This window comes from Natrix helvetica (assembly GCF_964273705.1).
Source record: "Natrix helvetica genome assembly, chromosome: 2".
Lineage (NCBI taxonomy): Eukaryota > Metazoa > Chordata > Lepidosauria > Squamata > Natricidae > Natrix > Natrix helvetica.
This window is the reverse complement of record NC_138552.1, coordinates 155,906,459-155,932,882: the sequence shown is the minus strand read 5'-3', so window position 1 is coordinate 155,932,882 and position 26,424 is coordinate 155,906,459. Positions and strand designations below refer to the sequence as shown.

The following is a 26,424-nucleotide window of genomic DNA, read 5'->3' as shown; positions in this document are numbered from 1 at the left end:
CTGCATAAAGATTTCACTAAAAACAGTCAACAGAAAAGAAAGACTTTGATCATAATGGAAACTTTCAAACAAAATTGACGTATCAGAAAGGTTTAATCAATTTCCTTGGGTTACAGTCTTGGTTAGATGCTTTAGTCCCTTATCCCCAAAAAATCTGTTCTTTTAAGAGTGAGCTCACAAAAGCCGCCATAACATTGATAGAAATTGCTTTTGTAGAGTATGATCAAAAGGTTATGTTAATTTTTCCTTTGTAAAAGGAGTAGTGCTTGCTCTAGATTGTATAAACAAAATCAGTAATGGTGCACCATTTCTTAAAGACTATGGAAACCAAACAATATATTTCTAATTAGGAACACTTATGATTCTGTCTGCAAATATATGCATACATATCGATACATGCTTATGCGTTCATGCATTTATAAATGCATGCTTTCAACTGTTTAAATAGAGCTAACAGTGTCTGAACTCAGTTTCAGGCCCCAACGTGAAAATACTAGCTATTAGAAAAAGAGATCTGTTATTCTTTTCACTGAAATTGTGGTCCTGCACAGGCCTCAGCCAAAGGTCTGAAGTAACTGTCCTCAGACGCAATCTGAGAAAATAACAAGTAGCATTGTGGGTAGCTGAGAGACACTGCGTTCTGAGATTCAGAAATAATATAGCATAGCACACTTGTACACCCAAATATTTACTTATATCATACTTTCCTCCTATTATCCCCACAACAACAACCCTATGGTCAGTTGGACTGAGAGAGAGTGACTGGCCCAAATTCACCTAGCTGACTTTTGTGGTTAAAGTGAGACTTGAACTCACGGTCTCCCACTTTCTAGCCTGGTGCCTTAACCACTACACATATATAGAGGCATAGAATCCTGATCATTTATCTCAGGGGTGTCCAAACTTGGGAACTTTAAGACTTGTGGACTTCAACTCCCAGAATTCCCCAGCCAGCCATGCTGGCTGGGGAATTCTGGGAGTTGAAGTCCACAAAGTCTTAAAGTTCTCAAGTTTGGACACCCCTGATTTATCTGGTTCTGTGTGCTGCTTATGGAACGTTGGCTGCTGGAGAGCATGTATTCTAGACCTCTTCCTTTCTTTCTAGGCTTTTGATTGCACCTTTTAAATGGTATATGAGTGAGTTTTATCATTTTGTCTGTTGATGACTGATTTGTCAGATTGCCTCAGGAACTCACACAAATCAGGAACTCCCTAGCATTTTAGATTTGGCTTGATCTAAAATGTGACACTTTCCTAGTTGAAATAATTTTGAATTTGTCAGTGGGTAGAGAGATTGACAAATTTTCATCATGTCTTCTAATGGCTAGTTGTTATTCAGGGATGTACCTTATCAATCTAGTAATTAATAGTATAATATCAAAAATGATGGTTTTTTGGCAGGAAAGGAAGCAGTGATTTTAAAATTTCTATAAAATAAGACAGGTTGGATATTTTCCTTATCTCACTATTTCTCAGATAAAAAGGAACTAGCTGAAGGCAATTGCATGTCTTTAAATTTTGAATAGGTTGTTGAATTAAAGGGATCCAAGTTCACTTAAGCCAAGGGTGTCCAAACTTGGCAACTTTAAGACTTGTGGACTTCAACTCCCAGAATTCCCTAGCCAGCTGTGCTGGCTGGGGAATTCTGGGAGTTGAAGTCCACAAGTCTTAAAGTTGCCAAATTTGGACACCTCTGACTTAAACCAATCATGAAGACTTCTAATGCAAAGATGCTGTCCTTGCTGACCTTTAGTGTCAAGTATGGAGTTTTGCTACAATTAAGGGAATTGAAACAGTCCAAAATCACTTTATATATTAGATCTTAGGAACATCAAGAGTTTCCTTAGCACATACTATCAGAGCTGAACTCAGATTGCCCATTAAAATGAACTCAGAGGCCCACTGTTTTATTCTGTTTAATTACTGGGTCAGGTTAACTCAAATAATTGGAGATACGCTTTCTCCTATTTGCTTACATGAGCAGATGGTTAAAAAAAAAACCTTGACAAGTCCTAGTTGCACACTTTTCTCCAAACGGATACTACCAGATGCTCTTATGTGCAGGGCTTTCACTGTACCTATTGTTAATATATATTTTCAGCCGAAGTATATTAGATGTTAAAGGACAGGTGCACATAGAAGTTATGTTGGTTATGAAATCAATGACATGGCTAGCTAGAATTAAATGCAATAGAAGAGACTATCTGTAGCTCAGAATTGAACTGTGTGTGCCTTGGTGCTCTCTGAGCTTGGTTATTTTCTTGCAGACATTTCATTACCCTGGTTGGTACGATCATCAGTACTACAAAGGATAGAGTTTTGCTCTTTTTATGCAAATGGCTTGCCCTGTTGGTGGGAGTGTTCTTGGTGGTTCCTTGATTAAGTTGTTGTTTACTATTTGAAATAAGCAGTACCCCAATCAAGGAATTTGGCAGTGTATTGCTTATTGCTTGATTGTTGGTCTAATATTAATCTTGATGTTATTCTTTGCTTATCTGTGATGATTGCTGGAAAGGAGGTGTATGGACTTTAATTTTTTATTGTCTCTTTTAGATGGTATGTAGAAATTGTTTATCTCTATGTGCTTGTTGATGGCTGATTTGTTTGAGTGCCAGGCTTCCAAGAATTCTCTAGCATTTTTGGACTTAACTTGGTCTAAAGGATCTATCAACTCTGGCAATCAAACAGTAAACAACAGCCTAATCAAGAAATCACCAAGAACACTCCCACCCACACTGGCAGGGCAAGTCACTTGTGTATAAACATAAAGAAAACCCCACTCCCTTCTAGCACTGATGATAGTGGGTAATGGATACCTGGGTATTGAAACATCTGCAAGATAACATTGAAGCTCAGAGCACCAAGGGCCTCGGAAGAATTAAATCCCAATTTCAAGAAGAAAAGTATTTGTCCTTTCAATAAAGATCATGTAATCTTTTAATTCATGTCTGATTTGAGCAAATGTGTTAAACAATGCAAAAAGGCAGATTCCCAATCATCCCATTGCAAGATAGAGTCTGTATTTGCAGACCAGGTGAGATAAAACATCTGCTGCATCAGCCATTAGAATACTGGTTGTAAGCTAAATATAGGGATATTAATTATTTTTGTTCCTTGATGATATGAGGAATTGGAATGTTAAAAATAAATTTAATTTCCTCTTAAAGGTAACAAATTGTTTGTGACACAATGGATTGTTTTCTTTGCAGTTAGGGCAGCCAAATTAAAGGGAAAAGTGAATCTGCCCAACATGCCAAATTACATAATCCTGAATGTTGTAAGAATTTGATTTGGAGCAAGTTTTTATTCTATTTAGTTGACTGATTTAAAGAATTAAGTCATAGCTTAAAATGCTTTAAAGCTACATGTTAATGTTTATAATTTATTAGTTTTAGAACATTTAATAATATTTTGTTTTAAAATGCAGGTGAAACTCAAAAAATTAGAATATCGTGCAAAAGTTCATTTATTTCAGTAATGGAACTTACAAGGTGAAACTAAGATATGAGATAGACTCATTACATGCAAAGCAAGATAGTTCAAGCCGTGATTTGTCATAATTGTGATGATTATGGCTTACAGCTCATGAAAACCCCAAATCCACAATCTCAGAAAATTAGAACATTACATGCAATCAATAAAACAAGGATTGTACATAGAACAATATCGGACCTCTGAAAAGTATAAGCATGCATATGTACTCAGTACTTGGTTTGGGCTCCTTTTGCAGCAATTACTGCCTCAATGTGGCATGGCATGAAAGCTATCAGCCTATGGCACTGCTGAGGTGTTAGGGAAGACCAGGAGGCTTCAATAGTGGCCTTCAGCTCTTCTGCATTGTTCAGTCTCATGTCTCTCATCTTTCTCTTGGCAATGCTCAATAGATTCTCTATGGGGTTTAGGTCAGGCAAGTTTTCTGGCCAATCAAGCACAGTAATCCAACAGTCATTGAACCAGGTTTTGGTGCTTTTGGCAGTGTGGGCAGCTGGAAAATGAAGTCAGCATCCCCATAAATCTTGTCTGCAGAAGGAAGCATGAAGTGCTCCAAAATCTCCTGGTAGACGGCTGTGTTGACCCTGGTCTTAATGAAGCACAGTGGTCCAAAATCCTGTTGCTCAGTGGTTCAAAGTCCTCTTTTCTGACGAGAACAACTTTTGCATCTCATTTAGAAATCAAGGACCCAGAGTATGGAGGAAGAATGGAGAGGCCAATCAAGCACAGTAATCCCATGGTCATTGAACCAGTTTTTGGTGTTTTTGGCAAAAAGTTGCTCTCGTCAGAAAGGAGGACTTTGGACCAATATATTTTTCAATATATTTGGGTTTGTTACCTGCCATTGTTTCCTCTGCTGGTGACTATATCAGGGAGAAGTAGGTTCTTGTCTTCTTCTCTTGTGAATTTTATTCCTATGAAGGAACCCCCACACACACACATAGAGGAAAACAGCTACAAAGAAATTACCAAAGGGTAGACAGCTGTTGATGGTACCTCGGCTACTAGATCTAACTTGGAAGCAAGAACCCAAGGGTAGAAATAGGAAGCAAGCTTCCCTCTAATCTGCCCAATGGTTACATAAACTTCAGCTATTGCTGTAGGTCAGGGATGTCAAACTCAATTTCATTGAGGGCCGCATCATGGCGTTTGATCATGGGTAACTGGGGTGGACATGGCCAGCTTGATGTCATTTGTGTCAAGGGCACCTGTGGTGGCCGAGTGCCAACTTCCCTCAGACCCTCCCTCACTCTCATTATAATCTTCCTTCCTTCCTTCCTTTTCTTCTTTTTCCTTCCCTTCTCATTCTCCTTTCTTCTTCCTTCCTCTCTTTCCTTATCTTTCTTTCCTTGCTCTCTTCCCATCTTTCCTCCTTTTTCTTTGTCTTTCCCTTTCTCTTTTCCTGCCCCTTCTTGCATGCTCAATTGCTAAAAGGGAAACATTTAGCCTTTTGTTTTGTTTTTAGTTTCTTTTGCTAGACCTCTGCCAGGGAAAACAGAGTCGGGGGGCCCGCACACGGCTCCCCTGGCCCCGTTTTTTGCTGCAATGGCCTCCTTCATCCCTCTGCCAGTAAACATGTGCAGGCCCCCAAGCTCTGTTTTCACTGGCAGAGACACCCACGGGCCAGTCCTTTACTTTTTCCACGGTGGCCCCATGGGCTAGATCTAAACACCCCATGTGCCTTGAGTTTGACATCCCTGCTGTAGGTGATATTTCCACCTACTCTTCCTATTGAGTATTTCTTTAATTAATCCAATTTATAAATTAGGAGATGAATCATCACAGTATGTTTGGTGATTTGATTGTTGCCGAGGCACATCAGATCGCTCTCAACAAAAAACTATTGTAACAACCATTTACAACTAATTCAGGCCATGTGCAAAATAACCTTTCAGTTCAGAATTAAACAATAAAAGTAACCAAAATAAGCACCTTTATTAAACTCCCTGACTAGCAACGTTTACAATTTGACTCTAAACTCTCATATATTTATTCAGAACTAAGTCCCACATGAATCCAATAAAATGTTAATGTTAAGCTTGCAGTTTGGTATAAGCTTATCTGTAAATGAAACCATTGGAATTCAAGAGTGCTTCTGTGTAAGTGGGTGGCAGAATAGCATTCGAAGTGTTTTAGGAATGCAATTTTCACATTATTTTCTTTACACTTGATTCATGTTCTCACTGTGATGCAAATGTAATTAAAAATTCAGATGCGTAAAGTTGTAAATCTGTAATTTGCTCAGACTAAATTGGCAAAAGGTGTTTAAGCAATGAAGTTGGCTGATGATAAACAGCAACCTAATGTTTCCTACTTTGACTTTTTTTCAGAACCAGTGGGGAAATTAAATTAATTCCTCTAGTTGCAGGTTTAACAATTCTAATGAGCTGCCTTTAAAAATCAATTTATATATTTATATCAGCTTTGAAAAAATATTATTACTAATTTCAGATAGTGCTTTCTTCTACAGCTTTAATGTAACCTTGCTTATGTTTTGAATTGTTCACCCATCAATCAACCTACTAAAATGGAATGTCACTTGTATATTAATTATAAAAGCTCACATGTTTAGTAATATCAGGTTCTGTTCTGCGTTTGTAAGAAGTTAAAATTATGATATTTCTTATAAATGGGACTGAACAGGACCCTATAGGATTAAACAACTTTTCAGGAATTAAGTAGGTATAGTCTTTGCAATTATTTTGCAACCATGATTGCTCAAGAGGCTAATTGGGGTTTGAAAATTAAGTTTTATGCTTTTGTCTTGTTGCCAGCAAAAGTCTTTCATACTATTGACCTCTAGACTCTGTCGTGTTAAATAAAACAGTGAATTAAGAATGTTCTCAATAAGCTATTACCAGGCATTTCCCACTTCTAATTCATTTTAATTATGTTTACTTTTAGAAGACTTTAAATTTGATAGTAATGGAAAAACTCTGGGAGGTTTGTTTTATAGTCAAGTCTCACTGGTTTGCAAATAATACATTAACAAGGCAAAGAATATGGTGTTCAAGCCCCTTGAAATAAGGATATTAAGAATATTTTAAAAATTGTAAAATATGATAATTTGTAAATTATTTTGCAGAGATGATATAAGGAAATTATTCATTTTCCTAGAACTCTACCAGTGTTATATGTCAGAAGCACTTACTTAAAAATCTTCAAAAGGCTCATTAAATACTTCCAATCAAAAAATGCCTTTTAAGGCAAGGTTGAACTATAATTAATAAGAAACATCCTTGAAACTGAACACTTGATTCTGTTGATTAAAGAGATTTGGGGAAATCTGGATTATTAATACTATTTCATAGAACATTCTACGAGGTGAAAGGAGAAAAATTAAATAAGATTTAAAAATTTGGATAATTTTGAGGGTGCTAATTGGAAATTTTTAAGCACTATAAATTTGGGGGATTTCGAGGAAAAGTCTCGGGACTGAGTAAACTTTACTAATATTGGCATTTCTGGTGTTTCTGGGCAATTGGGATATTGAAATCTTGGTGAAATATTGAGTAACTTTCAACATGTTAAATTATTACAAAATATTTCAAAAGGGGAGAGCAAATACAGTTCATAAAGATTTATTTTGTGTATGTTTTATTAGCAGTTTTCCTTTAACAACCAACATATTTTGTGTAATGACTGGGTCAATACATTTTTTACACAGTGCTAACTGTACTAATACAATTACATATACATAATTTTTAACAACCAAAATGGCTGTTTCCCGACATGCAGTTGCCAGCTGCAAATAGCTGGAGTGCTGCTATTTTCCAGCCGTTCCCGCCGTGATGTCAACCATAGGTCCATAAAGAAATATTATTGATGTTTTAATGTATTCAGGAAGATATGACAAGGAATCATAGATAGATGATGGAACTGATGCAGGATACAGATGTGAGACTAGAAAACCCCTAGCATACGATAATAAAAGATGAACAATAAACTCAGAAAAAATAGGAGAAATTAGAAGGAACTGAGGTAATAATAGAGGAGATAAATTAAAAAATGATACAAGCAGATAAAGATATGGAAGAGATAGTAATAATTCTTAAAATGGAACAAATAGATTACTCTTAAGAGCTCAAAATATAAAAGAGAATAAAGAGAAAGATCTCCCAAAAGTGATGAAAAAAATTATGGATGGGTGCTCTAGAGATCCAACAGCAAGAGATAGGTGTAGAGGCTGATGAAATACTTAGTTTAAATAAGCTTGATGTAAGAAGATACAAGATCCCAAGGGAGAAACATGAAAGATTTACCAAAAAGTCAATAAGTTGAAATTCTAAAAAGGGCAAGAGATGATGGATTGATATATAATACTTCTTGGCTATTTTATTAATAGTTACAAAAAAGATAGAAAGTAGAAATTGGGAAATAGTATTATGTACACTGATATATAATAGAATATATGATAACCACAATGTATACACAAATGTTAGAAATTGAAAGATTATGATTATGTATATTATTATCATTAGTATTGTGTATAAAGTATATTGACCCAGACAATACACCAGTGGTTCCCAAAGTGGGTGGTACCGCCCTCTGAGGGCGGTGGGATGACTTGGGGTGTGCTAAGAGGCAAGGGGGATAGCAGGAGGGTGCTAAGAGGCAAGGGAGGTGGCAGAGGAGTGCTGGAGGTGGCCCCCTTGCAAGGTACAATTCTGCCTGGGGCTCTGGAAATGCTCAGTCAGCTGAGCATTTCCGGCAGGGGTGAAATTCAGTCTAATGTCCCAAAGACTGGAAGGATTTTTCGCTCGCCCGCTCGCTCAGGAAGCATACAAGCATGTCAGGCTGGGGGGGGATTAAAGGGGGGGGGCAGAGAAAGAAGAGAAGAGCTTTTTACCTGCATTTCTCCTCTGATATGACTCTACGTGTGCTGTGCATGAGGAAGAGATGCAGGACTGAACAAGGCTGTCCTTGAGCCTGCATTTCAGGGATTGGGAATTGGCGCTGCATTACGCAGCGAGTCCGATGTCACTGCACAAGAGCGCTCGCCTGCCTGCCTGCCTGCCTGCCTGCCTGCCTGCCTGCCTGCCTCTCTCGCGCTTTTATAAATGGCTTTACTTCTGACTCCCTTTCCGGGGCTGCGCTTTGAGCCGCCTCCGAGAGGATTGCGCCTGTGCAATGGAGCCACCACCCCCAATCCCTCTTGCATCCGCTCCACATGGATGCGCCACTCTCACCTGCCTCTACCCCTCCCACCTTAGAAATGCAACACAGGTAAACATGCGGCGGGGGGAAGAGAGAGAGAGGCTAGCCCCCCTCTGCCTCCTCGCTCCATTCGTAGAGGTGGCCTTAAAAAGCGAGGAGCGGGAGGAAGGGCACTTGGGGTGGTTTCTCAAACTTTGAGTTGCAAAGTAATCTTATTGAAGGCTGAAATATAGGGGAGATTGTGGAAAAGGGATAAGCATTTCCAACATATACTGTTTTTTAAAAAGTAAATAAAAAGTGGTCTAATTACTGTTTAAAGTTGGATATTGTCACATACAGGAAAAAGCAAAACAAAACAAAATTATGATACAACATCTTGTATTATAAGAAAATAATGTCTAAATGTTCCCAGTATGCCAAACAAGATGTTTTATAACCAAATGGAGTCAAAACTGCAGGTTTTTTTTAATAAAGTGCCCTTCCTATCTTGATATTTATGCACAGTGAGACCTTTGTCACAGATAAACCTGGATAATGGCATCACTCTTATGTTGTGTGAGTATACATGAGCTGCAAGGCTTGTATTTTGCCATAGTATCATCTACAGCTCCATAACTACTATTAGGCTAGGGTTTTGACCAGCTGCTGGGCACCAATATATTGAGGAATACGGAAAGACTGATCATGTGGGGCAGTCTAATGAGCATTTCTGAAATGGCAGATACCACAGAACAAAGTCTTCTTCCTTCTCTACCCCAACCCCAACCTGTTATTTAAAAAAAAACAAAAGGAAGCAGTGTGTGTGTGAATGATCAGGCATGTACTGTATTACACAGAATTTACTGAACAGTGAAGTAGTTACTAAATTTTACTGAGTTTACTAAGTTACTACTTACTAAGGTTCTTGATAAATGACTATCAGACTTTGAAAACCTGGTATCACTGGAACATGTTCAACAATTGTGTTGAATTAACATTAACTAAAAAGGTTTTTAAATTGGATTTTGAATAAATGTGCAATTAATTGTTACAGTTTTGAATTTTACTGTTACTATCTTCTGTTGTACAAACTGCCCAGTCACATGACCCTCCCAGCCACGCCCACCAAGCCATGCCCACAGAACAGGTAGTAAAAAAAATTGAATTCCACCACTGGGTGGGGGGCACTGAGGATCAGTTTGTAGCACCAAGAAGACGGTGGACTGAAAAGGTTTGGGAACCACTGCAATACACAGTTCACTAAGCACTTATGAATGTTAAAGAAAAAATTATAAAAGAATTATTTTTAAAAATTTAAAAAAGAAACACTGAAGATATTTGCATTTGGACACATAAACTGTAATTCTGAAATCAGAAATGGAGAATTGTTGCTTACTGAATATGCATACCTACTTGGAAATCCCATTGTATTCAGGAGAGCTTCTTCTCTAGTGTTTCAGATTTGGAGACTTACATTTTCCTAGTTTCTTGTTGACTAGAAATACACGCACACACATGCACACACAAAGGCACACCCACAAACATTATTGCATGGTGCCTTGTGTACAGTTCTGTAGCTTGGAACAGTATGACAGCCTTCAGGGGCAAAAAATTGCATATACTGTCAATTTTACTTTCCCCCCCCCTCTGTATTATGAGTGCTTTCTCACTTGAGAGCTTATAAAACATCAATGGTGTGAATGTTGGCCATAATAACTAATACAAATTTCATTATTTCATTCATATTTTGTAGTACTGTTTTTACAATACTTAGAATATGCTTTAGCCTTGATCATCTTTAAATGAGTATGCAAATAAAAAATGATCCTAAATGAACTAGGTAGCATATTCGTTAAATCTTTATTGTGTTAAGCCTAAATATAAAAAAAGAAAATTAATATAAGTTAACGCCAACTCTGTTACCCAAAACTGAGAGTGAAAAACATGTTCTACCAATCTATAATTCAGTATAGCAAAAACAGATCAACTTCAGTTATTTGACAGTGGCTCATTCTACATTTAAAAAAACTCTAATAATAACAGTACTGGAGCAAAGAAACTAATTATCTTTTGGCTGTTATAACCACGATGAAAGAAATTGAAATCTGAATAAATATAGTATTATCAGAAACACAGCACATATTCAAAAAAAATGCAGGGTTTTTGGAATGAAACTAGTATAAAACTATGACACAAGATTGAGGCGGTGCTAGAAATCTCTATAACAATTAAAGAAGCCAACTACTTTATCAATGCCTTGATTGATCAAAATGTTTAATATACTATGAGCATATGGAGAGTATCCTCAAATATATTTCTCTGTTTTCTGTTAGTTACCTATCATATGCTGAATCTTTCCCTCTCTATTGCTGTTTTTCCAGAAAATAATCTGTGGAACCATAATGCTATCCCGGTGTTAAAGCAAACACAGCTAGTTCAGTTTAGGAGCTTATATGTGAAAGTTTTCTTGGCAACTCAAACAGTTTTACAAAAAAAAAATGGGATATGTGTGTAAATAATATATAAGGTCCAGATTTTCCGCTTATCTCTCTATATTTGTGTTCTTCCCATATTATGATGGAATACAATTAATATTACCCCAGGATAAATAATATGTATAGGATTATATATCCACAGATTCCCTGATTCTTTTTAAAACAAAAAAAGTACGGTACATGTGGAAGGGTTGTTTTGTTTTTAATTTATAGATTAATATTTTTTTTAAAAAAATGAAAAAATGAACAAGCAAGTGAAAGTAGAAAAAGAATAATTACACAGAGATATAATACAGTATCAGTGAGTATACAAAGGGAGATTGAGATTGTACATATAGTGCTCAGTATATATTGATGCGAAAATAGTCATTAAAAAACAAAACATGAAGAATTTGAATTTCTAGCTAAGTGCCAAAATCTCCATTATTTGTCATTTAAAAAGAAAAAAAAAAGAAAAACTATTAAAACTTTAAAAACACTAGTTTCTAACTTCATGTTGATCACTTTGAAAGAAGTGCACAGCCTTCAGCTAAATGTAAAGTTTAACATTTTTTTCAGAGAAATGAAAAACTATATAATAGCAGGATAATTGTTTGTTAAGCAAAAAAAAGTATGAAACTGTAATAACATTTTCTTTTGGCTGTACAGGTAAGCACATTAGACTGGATACGAGCTGAAAAAACCTATAACCTCTGTGAGGTTCTATTTAAAATTCACAAGGTAGGTAAGTTATGAATAACAAAATATTCTATATAAAAGATTATGTTAATTATTTACTGAATCAAACCGAGTCAGAATAAATTTAGCCAATATCAACAGTAAATTATTATGGTTTTGTATAATGCGAAAGTGACATTGCCCTTTACTATTGCTTTCATCTGGTAGTTTTGTCCTCAGCTTAACTATTGCATGATCTATGGATTGCTTTGGATTTTATGTTCCATGGTCATATCTGCTTTTTATTTTAATTTAGATACTTATTTTGTTAAAATTATGCTATATATATATATATATATATATTATATATATATATATATATATATATATATATATATATATATATATATATATCAGTGACGTGCGGTGAGGGTTATGGCTGGGGAGGCTGGTGACGTCATCAGGAAGGCGGGGAATGGGACCACGTGTGCAGACCACGTGTGCAGACCACGTGGTCTCGTTCTCCGCCTTCCTGAGTGAACATTAAGGGGACCGCGGCGTAGCATTACTTCCTCCACCGGCACCAGTCCCTTTCACCCCGCTCAAGCCTTGCCGCCTGCAGCCACCGCCCACCCTCGCTGCTCCTTTCGTTGCTTGCCCGCCCGCCTCTAAGGCACGCCAAAGCCTCCTTCGTCCCCCCCAGCGCGCGCCCTTTTTATTTCCCACGACACCCCCCCCCCATTTCGGGAAAGCTTTCCCCATTGCCTGGGGGGCGAGGGGGGCGGCTCCTCTCCCCCCACTCCCTCCGTCCCTGCCTCTCTCCTCAGCCCCAAAGCTCTGTCAGCGCGACTCACTTCCAAGGCGATGGCTGCTCCATCCCTCTCCGGCTCTGGAAGCGACCGAAGATCAGGCTGCGTCACTCGCTCGCTCGCCGGACTGCTTCGGCGCCATTCTGGCTACCTTCGTCCATCCGCGCCCGGGAGACGCGGAGGGAGAAATGTTGTCGGCGCCTCCAGATGACGAACCAGTCGCTTGCTTTCATCATCGGGAGGCCGATAACATTTCTGCCTCCACGTCTCCCGGGCGCGGATGGACGAAGGTAGCCAGAATGGCGCCGAAGCAGTCCGGCGAGCGAGCGAGCGAGGCAGCGAGATCTTCGGTCACTCGTCCACCGGACTGCTTCCGCATCTCCCGGGCGCGGATGGACGAAGGTAGCCAGAATGGCGCCGAAGCAGTCCGGCGAGCGAGCGAGCGAGGCAGCGAGATCTTCGGTCACTCGTCCACCAGACTGCTTCCGCATCTCCCGGGCGCGGATGGACGAAGGTAGCCAGAATGGCGCCAAGGCAGTCCGGTGGACAATTGACCGAAGATCTCGCTGCCTCGCTCGCTGCCTCGCTCGCTCGCTCGCCGGACTGCTTCGGCGCCATTCTGGCTACCTTCGTCCATCCGCGCCCGGGAGATGCAGAAGCAGTCCGGTGGACGAGTGACCGAAGATCTCGCTGCCTCGCTCGCCGGACTGCTTCGGCGCCATTCTGGCTACCTTCGTCCATCCGCGCCCGGGAGACGCGGAGGCAGAAATGACTGGTTCGTCATCCGGAGGCGCCGACAACATTTCTCCCTCCGCGTCTCCCAGGCGCGGCCAGACGGATGTATATAATATTATATATAGTATATAATATTATATACTATTATTCCATGAAGAGAGGTGAGGCCCTGCCTCCCTTGCCTCTACTGACCGCACGTCACTGATTATATATATATATATATATATATATATATATATATATATATATATATATATATATATATATATATATATATATATATATATATATATATATATATATATATATATATATATATATATATATATATATATATATATATATATATATATATATATATATATATATATATATATATGTTGTAATTGTACTGATAAATAAATAAAGGGAGACTAGGATAGATCTATTTCGAGCTAATTAGCTCTCATCAGCTAGCCCTACCCTTACTGGGATTAGAACCCGGGTTGTATATATATCTTAGGCAGGAGTCTTAACCACTAAGCCACGGGTTCTCTTCCTTATCAGTTGATAAGTATATATATATTTGTTTTCGTAGATTTTCACGGGTGTAGGTATGCTGGTTTTGTTGTATTCGGGTCTTTTCCCGTGTAAGGTTGAGATTGTCTTTGCAACGTTTCGGCAGGATCTCACCTGCCATCTTCAAGCGTGGGCTTAAAATGGGAACGGAACTGCCGTCTTTCTGTGAATGTGTTATCATTAAAAACAAACCTAGAGTAGGAATCCTGTTGCCACAATACTTATATTAACTTCATAAAGTAATATGTAAAAATGCCATGCTGATCAGGAATGGGGGAAAATTAGGAATGTGTAAAATGTTTCAAGTCTGAAATGCTTTAAATGCATAATTCTCCAATTTGATTTCAAAACTGCTATTTCTGATCTCACTAAAAGTGAAAACTAATGAAAATAGTATTTTAAGCTCAAAACACTTTTTTTTAAAAAGCTCAAAATTTTCTGGAAAGTTCATAAGAATATCATGATAAAGCCAGAACAGCTTTTAAAATTGGAACACGGCATTTTGAACTGGAACATTTCAAATATAGTGTTTTGTACAGCATTAAAATATTACAAAATTCACATATAGGCAACAAATTTATGCAATAATTGCAAACTTAGTTTCCAAAAGCTTTTTATCAAGCATTGTTATGAAAACTCCAGAAAAAAGGGAGGAAAATCAATAATTATTTTGTTCTTCTTTGGATGGATGTAACTTAATAATATTACAACTAATATCAACTAATATTACAACTAATTACAACTAACTAGCTTGCATGACAGACTTTTAAAATAAATTATCTAGACTGTAAAACAGTTAATATCAATAATACATCTGCTCCTCTATTCTTTTTTTTTCTGGATTTCTTTAACCACTTAGCCTGATGAAAGCCTACTGGAAACTTTAAAAAAATACAAACATTTTGTAACCCGTTTGCTGACCTTTTATATTTTAATTTATAAAGGGAGAAATCAAAGATTAAACTTTATACTTGGGTGTATTAGCAATTCCTCTTCTAAGCTGCTTCCTCATGAATGCTTCAGAGGCCATTAGTAGATCAGTTGACCTCTTTAAAAAATATACATAATTTTCCATAGTGTTTCATGCTTCCTGACTTACTTACTTATGACTGGCTTACTTATTTTGGCAAAGTTAATTTTAATAACAACACAGTAAAAGCAAATTCTTACATTGAATGTTATTTTGGTGAGTGAAGAAAAAATGGAAATAAATTGCTCCGGATTCAGTACTTTGTGTTTTTGACATTTTAATAAATGAATACTGAATGTCAGTCTTCATGAATACATTAACTGAAATACAAAAGCGTCAGTGTGCAACTCTAGCCTCTGTTCTGTTAACATTTCAGCATAAATGATAATAAAGGAAACAGAGCAAATCAATTAAGTTGGGGTAAATGTGGTTTTCAAGAAAGATTAAGGTTTCCCCATTACAAATTCAAAGATTCCATTTACTCTTTTAAGCTGTTTTCTGTTCTGAGTGAGAAGCTGATGTGTCCTCCACAGACCAACATTTGATTGAATTCCTGGGGGACCTTGAATATCTCCAACTGTCCCTCCCCCCATCTCTTTGCAGGCAATTGTAGAGGCTCTCTGGCTGTAGAATTTCTTATTGGCATATATTGGTTCAACAATATATAGTATGGTTTCCCATTTCTCTACCAGTCATGAATTTGCAGTGCACTAAATCTCTGAGAATCTCCTCCCCATAATTCTCCTGCTCGCTGCTAAAGGTGAAGGGTCCTTGAAATGTTGGTTGACTCCTGGTGTCTTCATGGACACATTCAAACAGCTTTCTAGGAACAGTACAAAAATTTTTGGATGGCTTTTTCTGAGATTTTATTTTCACTTCTTAGTCTAGCTGACATCTCTGTTAGTCTTGAATCCAGTTATTACTAGTTTTTAACTCAGCCAGCTAATGGCACCTATTCTACTAAATCCACTGATGGTTTTTCTTTATTAAATTGGCATGTCTTATCATTAGTACCTTCATATGAATATACCATGACTAATGGTTCTTTCCTCTGCCCCATGACTCTCTCCCCAAATAATAATTTGAAGCCCTCCTATGTACAAAGTAGAATGTATTCTGATCCTTTAGATTTAATATCATATAGTATATAGTATTTAGTATTATTCAGAAACATGTATACGGGGATCAGTACATCTGCAGAATACATAACACTGCAAATATATCTTTCCAAATGTATTCCAGTCACTGAGTATCTTGAGGGAGAAATTATGGCCTATGACCACCTAAATTTTGCTGAATTTATTAATTTGAGTGGCCCCAATGTAGTCAATGGTGAGGGATGCTGGAAACATTCATTGTTAGCAACATTTCCAGACTAATAGATTCTTTACTGCATCATTACTTTACTAGTGTCTTAAAACCAGTGAATAGTAAAAGTTATTTTAAATCTAAATGAATTTTAAATCATTATCATATATTGTTAAGCATCATTCTGATGATCTTTATCATTAAGTGTCATCAAGATTGATCAACTTGTAATATTTATTTCATTTCTATTTATAATGTTTCATAAATCTCTCTTTTTCATCATTCCTAAGGCGTTAGCATGCATATGTTTCATGAAACGGGGCCTGGAAGTAGGAATGAGTCTCTTTTCTGTCCTGTTTCCAAAAGCAGGACACTTTAAAACTGAAGAAGTAAAAATACTGGAAATATGGCTTGAAATAATTTGGAAGTTGATTTGTTTTAGAAATCAAATCTAGTGTTTCAAGTTGGATAAAATCCTGTCATAATAAGTGAAAAGTTCCAAGTGTGAGTTCATTTTCAAAATCATTTCACATCTACAAGTACATAAACAGCATCTAATTTAAAAAAATGTAAGACTGGGATGTAGAAAATGAACAATTTCTCCTCCAGCTTGGCTAGCACCTTACTTACTTTTTCTCAGTGCCAAGTCACAGACTATCAGAATCTGAGCTGATGAAATGTGGATTGAACAATATTAGCCTAAAGAAAGGCATACACTCTCTAAAAAAATTATAACATGGTGGTCATAGATTGTTCTGAACTCTCAGTTCTAATTTTTCACATTATATAATTTCATTTATGATATTTGCAATTAATAAATTGAAACTTTTCCATATAGGAAGTGAAGAGCATAAATGTTCATAACACCTGACTTTTATTTATTCATTTAGAAGTGGCACAATATATATCAGCACTGAACAACAGTTCTCTTTTTATATGCATATACTAATACAGAGATGAACTAAATCTGGTTTTTTTTTTCTTATTGATATCTCGTATTTTAGGCTTTTTCGGTTAAAAGGATAGATAGTGGAAGTAATTCCACTAACTAATAGTTTTTCATTAATAGTAAATTTTCCCAGCAATTCTGCTGTATTACCTGATTATGAACATGTTTAAACTAAGTAATCTGTAATAGTAATTACAACTCATAATTAAGACCTTGGCTTGCTTGATTTACATGATTTATGTGGGTGGTTTCTTAAAAAGGATACTTTTTATTAAAATCAATCAGTATGAAGATTTTGTTTACTCCAAGCAACAGTGTTAATGCAAACACATATGAGTGTTAATATACAGTACTTTCCATGTTATTCATTGTCTTGCTATTTGTCATTTTAGTATCATAAATTAGATGTTATTCTAATTAAGCAGTATTTATCACCGCTGAATTAGCAGCATGTTACTATTCATCCCATTTTAGAAATGGGCTACAGATTTGCTCGTCTTATTTAGCATTCCTTCCATCACATCTGTACTCCATTAATTTCAATTGGACAGTGAAGTTCTATCGAATGTATCTTCGCTTAGATTAAAATCAACTGCTTTATAGTCGTAGCGGTGGTAACTGTAAGCTATTTTGCACTCATTCAGGAATATCTTAAGATTGCTTTCTATGCGGTTTTTAAAAAATAGTAGTAGTCTGAAAGGAGAAACTTCATCAAGGCTATAAAAACATATTCAAGACTTCTCCATTTTCTACAAGATATTCAAAATTATTTTTAACTGGCTGGTACTCAGTTTTCCTTATGCTCTGACTGCTACTTTCAAGCTAAGCAGAAAAGGCTCTGGCAAGGAAGGCTTCAGTAGTATATTTCAGACATGTGTAGATTTAATGTGGCCCTTAGGCTAAAGGTTCCCTTTTCCACTTCAAATAAATAAAGTAGATCTCCTGGATCAAGAATATATTGTTGCATCAGGATTAATATATTGTTTCATTTTCCAATAAAGATTTAAATTCATACTTTTCCCAATCTACAATTTCAGTATTGTGTGCAGAAAATGAAAGTGAGTCAAAACCCACTAACCAAATATATTGATTATAAATGTATCATTTGGAGACATGTGCCTAAGGGTCTCAACCTGTCTGCTGTTGAAATGAGAACTGCCTATAAGGATGTCTGAAGAGTCCATTGGATTCTTTTCTGGCCCCTTCGTCTTCCTCTGCATGAAATGTTACAGCAGTAGAAATTTATTTATTAATCTGATGTGCTACGGTCTTGTCAACATATGACATTCTGATGTTGATGCATGTTATTTATGAATCTTAGCATGTGATTGGTAAACAGATAGGTAGACCAGGATTGATTACTGAAAATTCCTGCTATGAAAAAAAAAATGAAAAGAGGCTGTGGAACAAGAGAGCCATTATAGTTTCTCAGTTTAACAATGTGAAATATCAGCATTATTCTGATGCAAAAAGGCTGACACTCAAACATCCATGACTTATTTCTACAGGATCAAATTATTCTCATTCTACTTTAGATGAAATATCTTCAAAAATATATCTTTCAGCTCTGGCTCAATAATGATTGTTGGCTACAAGCAAATTTATATTTGGGTATTCACCAAGACTACGAGCTTGAAGACCAGAGGCCATATTGTTTCAGTGTTGTGGTTGGACATGGCAAGAGCCATTACTTCAATGTGGAACAAGGAAGTGAGCTGGCAATATGGGAGAAGTCATTTCAAAGAGCAATCTTTTTGGAAGTTCAGAGAACAGGGGTAAGTAATAGAAAAAATACATCTGCCACTTGAATAAATGTAAAATGTATTCTGTGTATGTTCCGTATTTAAATTTTCTATGAACCCTACCTATATGACAAGGATGGGATTGTTAAAAATTGTATTTAATAAGTTGGTGGCTGCAGTGCCTCAGAGAGAAAGTCCATTCAGAGATTGGTAACAAGAGCAGAGAAGATTATAGGAAGCTCGCTTCTCGTTATTCAGGATACTGCTTATAAGTGCTAAGTGCTTAGAGCTCAAAGTATTGTTAGAGAACCCCACACACCCACTTCACGGTCTGTTTCTGTTGCTCCACTCTAGGAGGAGGTTTCGAAGTATCTATAGCAGGACTACCAGATTCTGTAATAGCTTTGTTCCCTATGCCATCCGTCTAGTAAACTTGCCAAGTTTTGTTTTTCTCGCCATGTACATGTATACATCTGAACTAGACTGTTGTTTCTCCATGTCATATACTGTAGTTTTCACTCCATAAGACACACCTGACCATAAGATGCACCTAGGTTTAGAGGAGGAAAACAAGATGAAAAAATTTCAAGCTGATAGGTGTCCTCTTATGTGCCAGCTCTGCCTATTGACTCCTGCACTGCAAAAAAGAGACTGAGAAGGCAGGCAATGACAAAGACAGAAAAGGCAAGGTTCAGCACTGTAAAAGGACCCCATCGCTGCGGCTGGCTGCTATTCACCAAAGATGCACAGACATTTCCACCCACTTTTTTTGGGGGGGGGAGGAGAGTGTGTCTTATGGATCTTTTGTATTTATTTATTTATTTATTTTGTCATGTTTATGTAGTGTATATTGGAGGTGGTGACCCTTTGAGAGCTGTATGCAACAAAATTTAATTTTAATGTACGCCAATTAGTGTACATTCAAAGTGATAATAAAGTTATTCTAAGTCTTAAAAAAAGTTGTGATATCATGTGACCATCTTTAAGCTCTTTATAGTTGAGGAAAGTACTAGTATCACAATTGCAGCATATTATAAAATTTGATACTGACAAATGAATTATCCAAAAGATGTTCCTGTTGATACAAGATATCTGTCAATAGAACGAGAGAAGTTTTTCAATTATTTTCCCTTTCCTCTGCCGTCTTCTAGAGATTATCAAAGAAACTGTCTCTTCTTCAAACAGATGTTGCTTTATGCAGAGGAATGGGTGTGCCTTCCAAATGTTTTTGGAAAACTATTTGCAAGTAGACAGATAAAACATAACATTAAAATATAAATACTAAGAACATAAGTAAAACAATACTGAGAGTCAATTTAGTGTAATGGTTAAAATATCGTGCTAGAAACCTGGAGATCTTAAATTGTAATCTCGCCTTAGATAGTGAAGCTAGCTGGGGTATCTTGGGCCAGTCATTCTCTCTTAGCCCAAGAAAGCCAGCAAGGGCAAATCACCTTCAAAATCTTGTCTAGAAACTAGGGACTAATCCAGGCAGTCACCAGGAATGAATGCTGACTCAATGGACACACAAACATACACAGAGAGAGAGATACAAAAAAGTAAAATAAAAACTGGACTCAAAGAACAACGTACTTCAGTGTTCTTTTTCTGATAGTAGATTTCTTCAGAAATGGATATATTTCTGTAAAAGTATTCTTTTATAAAACTCACCTTTTTGATTGAGAATTAAACTTGCAACTCATTAATTAAGCCTAAAGTTAACTCCGATTTTATGGGTCAGTTAAAAATATTATTCCACAGATTTACTGCACTTGAGTCTGGCATTTTTCATAAGGGAAATTGAAATTTATGGCACTTTCTTAATCTGAATTCCCATAGAAAATGGTAAATCTACTAATAGCAATCTTGATTAATGTATTTTTTTTCCTAACTTCATTGTCACTTTGCTGCAGTTGTTTCAGAATACTGTTATTGATCTCATTTTCATGGCTTTTACAAGTTAATCTCCATAAATAAAAACAACTATGTTGTGTGCACAAACATACAAACACAGTCTTAAATATTTCTGAAATACTATTGATATATTCTGAAGAAAAAGAATAATTACTATTTTTTTTTCAAATTTTTAATTCTGTTATGGTAGGTCACAGAGTTAGCCAGTTGTTTAGACTAGATTTGGAATTTTTGACCACCTACCAAGTCCTTGCCAAGGACCCAGGATAGGAAGATGTTATTTAATAATATTTAAGATATTGGACATATTCTGTTCCAAAGTATCCTTTTGCAACTGATTGATGGTGATTTTGTCAATGGCGATGTTGTTCAAATTGTGCTCCAGATGTTTTGGGATTGCACCCAAGGCACCTAATAGTATTGACACTGTCTTCGCTTTCTTTTGCCACAGTCATTCTACTTGCAGGTCTTTTTATTTTGTGACTTTCCAATTCTTTCTCTTTTCTTCTGCTGTGTCCAGGTATTGCAATGTCCACTATTAAACTATTTTTAATTATTAAACTTATTTCTCTCAGTTTTCAACTTTAATATTATTAGCAAAGAGAGCAAATTATAGATACATTTAAATTTCAGCCTGTGGTAAAACACTTTAACAGATAAAATGTAGGGATAAATATTACATAAAACTTTTATTAATAAAGACCTTGTTTAAATTCCATTGTAAAATTTATAATACAATTAAATAAGAACCACAGGTTCAAAGTCAATGCCATTACAGGAAAAAAATCTGGGAGACATGGGAATCTTTTGAAATCTATTATATAAAATATTTGACAGCAATTCAAAAGCTATTTATATTTTTTAAAATGTAAACTGCTGCAGTATATAGGGAGCGGAAAAGCATAATTGAAATTGCTTCTAAAGGTGAAGGCTGTACACAGAACTTTGGTGTTTCCATTAACTCCTGCACTGAATTACCAAATAATATTTGTGTAATACAATAATATTTCAGTGTCATGCTCTGGAAAACAAAGAATCAAGATTAATACAAGTCTGATCAATCTTTTTGTTTACTAGTTCAAACTACATATCTAAATTAAAATAATTTGGGATGTCAGACAGCAATCTTTTCTTGTTTTTGAAAAACTATCACAGAAACCAAAATATAATTGTACTTTGCCAGTCTTTTATGTTCACGGGGCATGAGCTAATTTCCACAAGAATATCAGAATTTGGAACACAAGGTGGAACCTTTAAAAGAACTCTTAAAATTTTCACACCTGCAGTTGGCTTATATTATTGTTGGCAACTGTAGCCCAAACTGAAGTTCCATAAAAGATTTAAGATAAGATTTTTATGCATTAAAATCTTGTATTGCTACAGCAGTATAAAATCTCTACAGCCATACCATCCCTTTTGATAAAACTATCAAAGCAAAACTATGACTGAGCATAACTGAATAAAGATCCAATTAAATAACATTCTTGACTTGAGTTATCATATGATGTTGACTTTTTCTGTTATACTTTTTGATTTTTTTTAATCAAAAACCAAAACTCTAGTTTTATCAAACTCTATTTTGCCAATATTTCACTAGAGCCTCAAGTTAGTGTTTCAGACTGGTATGTGAAAGAAGAACAGTGTCATGTAATGAACACAAATTTTCCTTTTCTCTGATAGGAAAAAAAATATCCCTATTTTTATTATATATGCTGCAATAATCTAAAAAAATACAATTTGCAGGTTTGTTTTATCAAGTGGTGGAGTGTGGGGCTCAGGATAGCATGATGGGCTTTGGCTAGGAGTGAAATAAATTGTGCAGAAAACTGTGTGGGACAATTTTTCCACCCTAGAACTTAGATATGGCCTAACATCAAGGAACACAAAACGTTCCTTGATTTAAAAGTTTTTTAAATCTTTTCTAATCATCCATTTGGATGCAGTACTCTGCTATGATACATCTTACACACGATACTTTAGATCTAATTCTTCTCAACCATTTGAAATCACTATTAGAAGGTGGTTTGCAGGCGACTGAGCAAATTATAATTTGCAGCTTGTCACAAGATTCCATAAAATATTCAGAGATTCAGTATAAGAAACCCTTCCTGTGATTCCTCCCCACCCTTTTTATAAAAATGTGGTAACGTGCAAGACAATTGTTCCTTCAACTTGTTACCTCCTTATCTACTGCATACTTTCGGTATCTGTGATAAGTGGAGAATGATTTATCTTAAAAGGATTTCACTGCTTGCAATACAGATAGTTTAAATCTGTACAAGTGGGCTTCAGCTTAGAACCATCATGGAGCTTGGCCATTACGGTTGCAAGTTATGATGGTCCTGTGATCATCCCGTTTGACAAACCTCATCCCTGCTCTTCCCAATGGGATTATTAAGCAACCAGCAGATCACGGTGTGGGGGACCTAGCTTAGACCCAGACCCACCTGCCCCAGGTTTTCCAAGATCTGTCCCAACCACTGACGTTCACTGTGCTCCCTTTGTGTCCCCACAGACCTCAGGCCTGTTGTCTTTTATATTTTAAATACAGGCATCTCTCATCTTATGACCACACTTGAGCCCAAAATTTATCTTACTAAGTGAGACAGTTGTTAAGGCAGTTTTGCCCCATTTTTATGACCTTTCTTGCCACAATTGTTAAGTGAATCACTGCAGTTGTTAAGTTAGTATCACGGTTGTTAAGTGAACCTGGCTTCCACATTGACGTTGCTTGTCAGAAGGTCGCAAAAGGTGGTCACATGACCCCAAGACTCTGCAAGCATCAGACCCCCTTATGCCCCACATTGCCAAGTGTCCAAATTTTGATCACGATCATGGGGATGCTGCAACGGTGAAAACCGGCCATAAGTCACTTTTCAGGACCATTGTAACTTCAAAGGGTCACTAAACAAATGTTTGTAAGTCAAGGATTACCTAAATATAAAATATTTAAAATATTAAAATATAAAATATTTATATTTTATGCTGTCATATATTGAACATACCTTCCTCCCCATCTTCCATCACCCATCTCTCACTTACCTTCTGAAGATCTCCTTCTGGAAGCTCCAGAGATTCTGTTGAGGAAAGAAGGCAGGCCTTGCAGTCAGTCAGAAATGCGGGCAGATTGCCAAGCACCTAAATTTTGTTCACATAACTGCAGGGGCAGCACAACGGCCATATATTTGAAACCAGATCATAAGGGGGTCTGCTGTAACTTTGAATAGCCACTGAGTGACCAGTTGTAAGTCAAGGATTACCTGTATCTATAAATCTATATAACTGACAGCTATTTCTAAATCCCTTCTAACTCTCTCTTAGAATTAAGCAATGGTATTAATTATGCTTGGCTGATATCAACAATTAAAAAAAACCTAGAACCATAATGTTTAAACGGGCTGGAGATCTCCTTATGTAAATCAAATTAAAAACATCAAATATGATGCAGCTTATAGCTGATCTAATTCAGCATTTGGGTTTTTTTTATCCAGTTTGACTACTAGGTGGTCATTTTAACATCAGAACTTTATAGGAAAATCAAGCACACTCCTTTTTTTAAACTAATATAGGATAACCACAATTGAACTCTCTTTGCATATTTAATGATGAAAGACATGCTCTGAGATTTGCCAAAATTGTTTTGATCATGACAGTTAATCAATGTCACCATATCACACAACACTGAATTCTGCATAAGCTGACATCTTGTTATATGCTTGTAAAAATGTTGATGCTTCCACCTTTAAATTCATAATAGTTAAGACATAGCAAATAATAAATCCAGGCAAGGTTATATATTTTGCTTTTTGGGGGAAAGATTTTTTTACTCTCTTCCTGGGAAAACCAAGAAAATAAAACTGGGTAATAGGTTCTGGAACTCGGTGAGATATGAATAGCAGTTAAATAAGACCAGATTTATGTGGTCATTAGAAGATAATGATCTGTTTGTTCCTAGAAGAATGACTTTAATTACACAATTAAGGTTTAGATTGTTTTCATTATGCATAGGAGCGTATTACAAATTCAGGTTTCTCAGTCATTTCTTTCTCCATTATGAAAACCAGTTTGCTTCCACTCTAATTTTAGAAGAAGCTCCTAGTACACAGATGTAGTACACATCTTATGTCTCAAAAGTAAACTTCTTTGTTTGCTTGCTAATTTGAAACTTACTTGGATTTTTCATCAGTTACAAGATGAATAATGCATTAGAACATATAGTGAGAATGTATGCAACACAAAACATTTCAGATATATTGAAATGCAAAAAAGGGCATTTTCTACAAATATCTAGAATATAGCATGTAGGAATGATGTAGTGTAATCAAAGATATATTAAGATTATGATTAAGTGCCATTAAGTCAGTGTCAGCTCTTAGCAGTTACATATCATAGACATTTTTTTTTCAGGATGATCTAGTCTCTACCAAGTCCTTCAGGTCTTGAAATAGTGTAGTCTTCTCTGCTGTAAGCCCTTGTTGAAGGTAATCCTCTTTTTCTCTTTCCTTCCACATTTCCCACGTCTCCAGAGACATAACTCTTTTCGTATATGTCCAAAACCTTTGAATATTTGTGCCTCAAGTAAGATGTGTTCTATGATCTATTTGCCTGTTTTCTTGGCTATCCATGATATATTCTTAGGTGCCTTCTCCAAAGTTCAACAACACCAAAGTTCAAAAGCAGTCAGTCCTCTTTTAATCGTCCTCCTTCAAAGTCCACCTTTAGCTTCCATAGAAAAATAACAGAAAAAAAAGCACTGCCTACATGACTCTCATCTTTGTATGTAAAGATACATCTTAACATCTGAGTATCTTTCTCAAGGTCTTCATGGCTATATTACCAAGTATTAGTCTGCAGCGTGTTTCTTGTGTGCTGGTTCCTTCATTGTTTAATAACTGATCCCAAAAGGCAGAAACCATCCACTACTGCAGTATCTTCATTGCCAAATTTTAGGTTGGTTGCTGTACCTTGTTCCGTTAGTTTTATTTTCTTCATATTTAACCTTAGCCTGTGTTTTAATTAAGGGAGCCATTTTGGTGTAGTGATTAAAGCAGCAGGCTAGAAACCAGGAGACCATGAGTTCAAGTCCCACTTTAGGCACAAAGCCAAATGGGTGACCTTGGGCCAATCATTCTCTCTCAGCCTTAGGAAGGAGACAATGGCAAACCACTTTTGAAAAAAAAAAACTTGCCAAGAAAACTGCAGGAACAATCTCCAAGAATTGGACATCATTGAACAGAAAAAAACCAATGTTTTCATTATAGTCCTTTCATTACCAGAGCTTGCAAATTATTTGCATTTTCAGCTATCAGAATAGTGTCATTAGCATACGTGCAGTTATTGAAGTTTCTTCCTCTAATTTTAAACCCATGCTCATCTTCTTTAATTGGTACTTAGTATTCACTTCAAATCAGCTGGCATAATGGTATGTGCTTTAACTCTGGCAGCAGCATAATAGAGTTGGTGTGATTTGCTTGGTCCTATTTGCTCCCAACCAGTAATTAATACCATTGATTATAGTTTTATTTTGAACCATGTCCAAAAGTTGGGAGTAGTTACCACTATGCTTCACCGGTATTCCTTCTTTCTCCTTTTTCTATCTCACTCAGTGTTAGTCAATAGAAAACATGAAACCTGAAATCTTGCTTTGTGGGGTTTTTCA

The 26,424-nt window shown here is 36.5% G+C and overlaps 1 protein-coding gene across 5 annotated transcripts in view; it reads left to right on the top strand.

The window, feature by feature from the left end:
• The window catches only part of SNTG2 (syntrophin gamma 2), a 167,574-nt gene that overhangs the window by 124,851 nt on the left and 16,299 nt on the right, over positions 1-26,424 (top strand). For 2 of the 5 annotated variants that reach the window (XM_081944824.1, XM_081944821.1), the window contains 2 exons: positions 11,772-11,843; positions 18,675-18,884. In XM_081944824.1, the coding sequence (XP_081800950.1) occupies positions 11,772-11,843; positions 18,675-18,884 (282 nt within the window). Of the gene's footprint in view, positions 1-11,771; positions 11,844-18,644; positions 18,885-26,424 lie in introns of all 5 variants that reach the window. The other 3 variants (XM_081944820.1, XM_081944823.1, XM_081944822.1) reach the window with 3 other exon arrangements.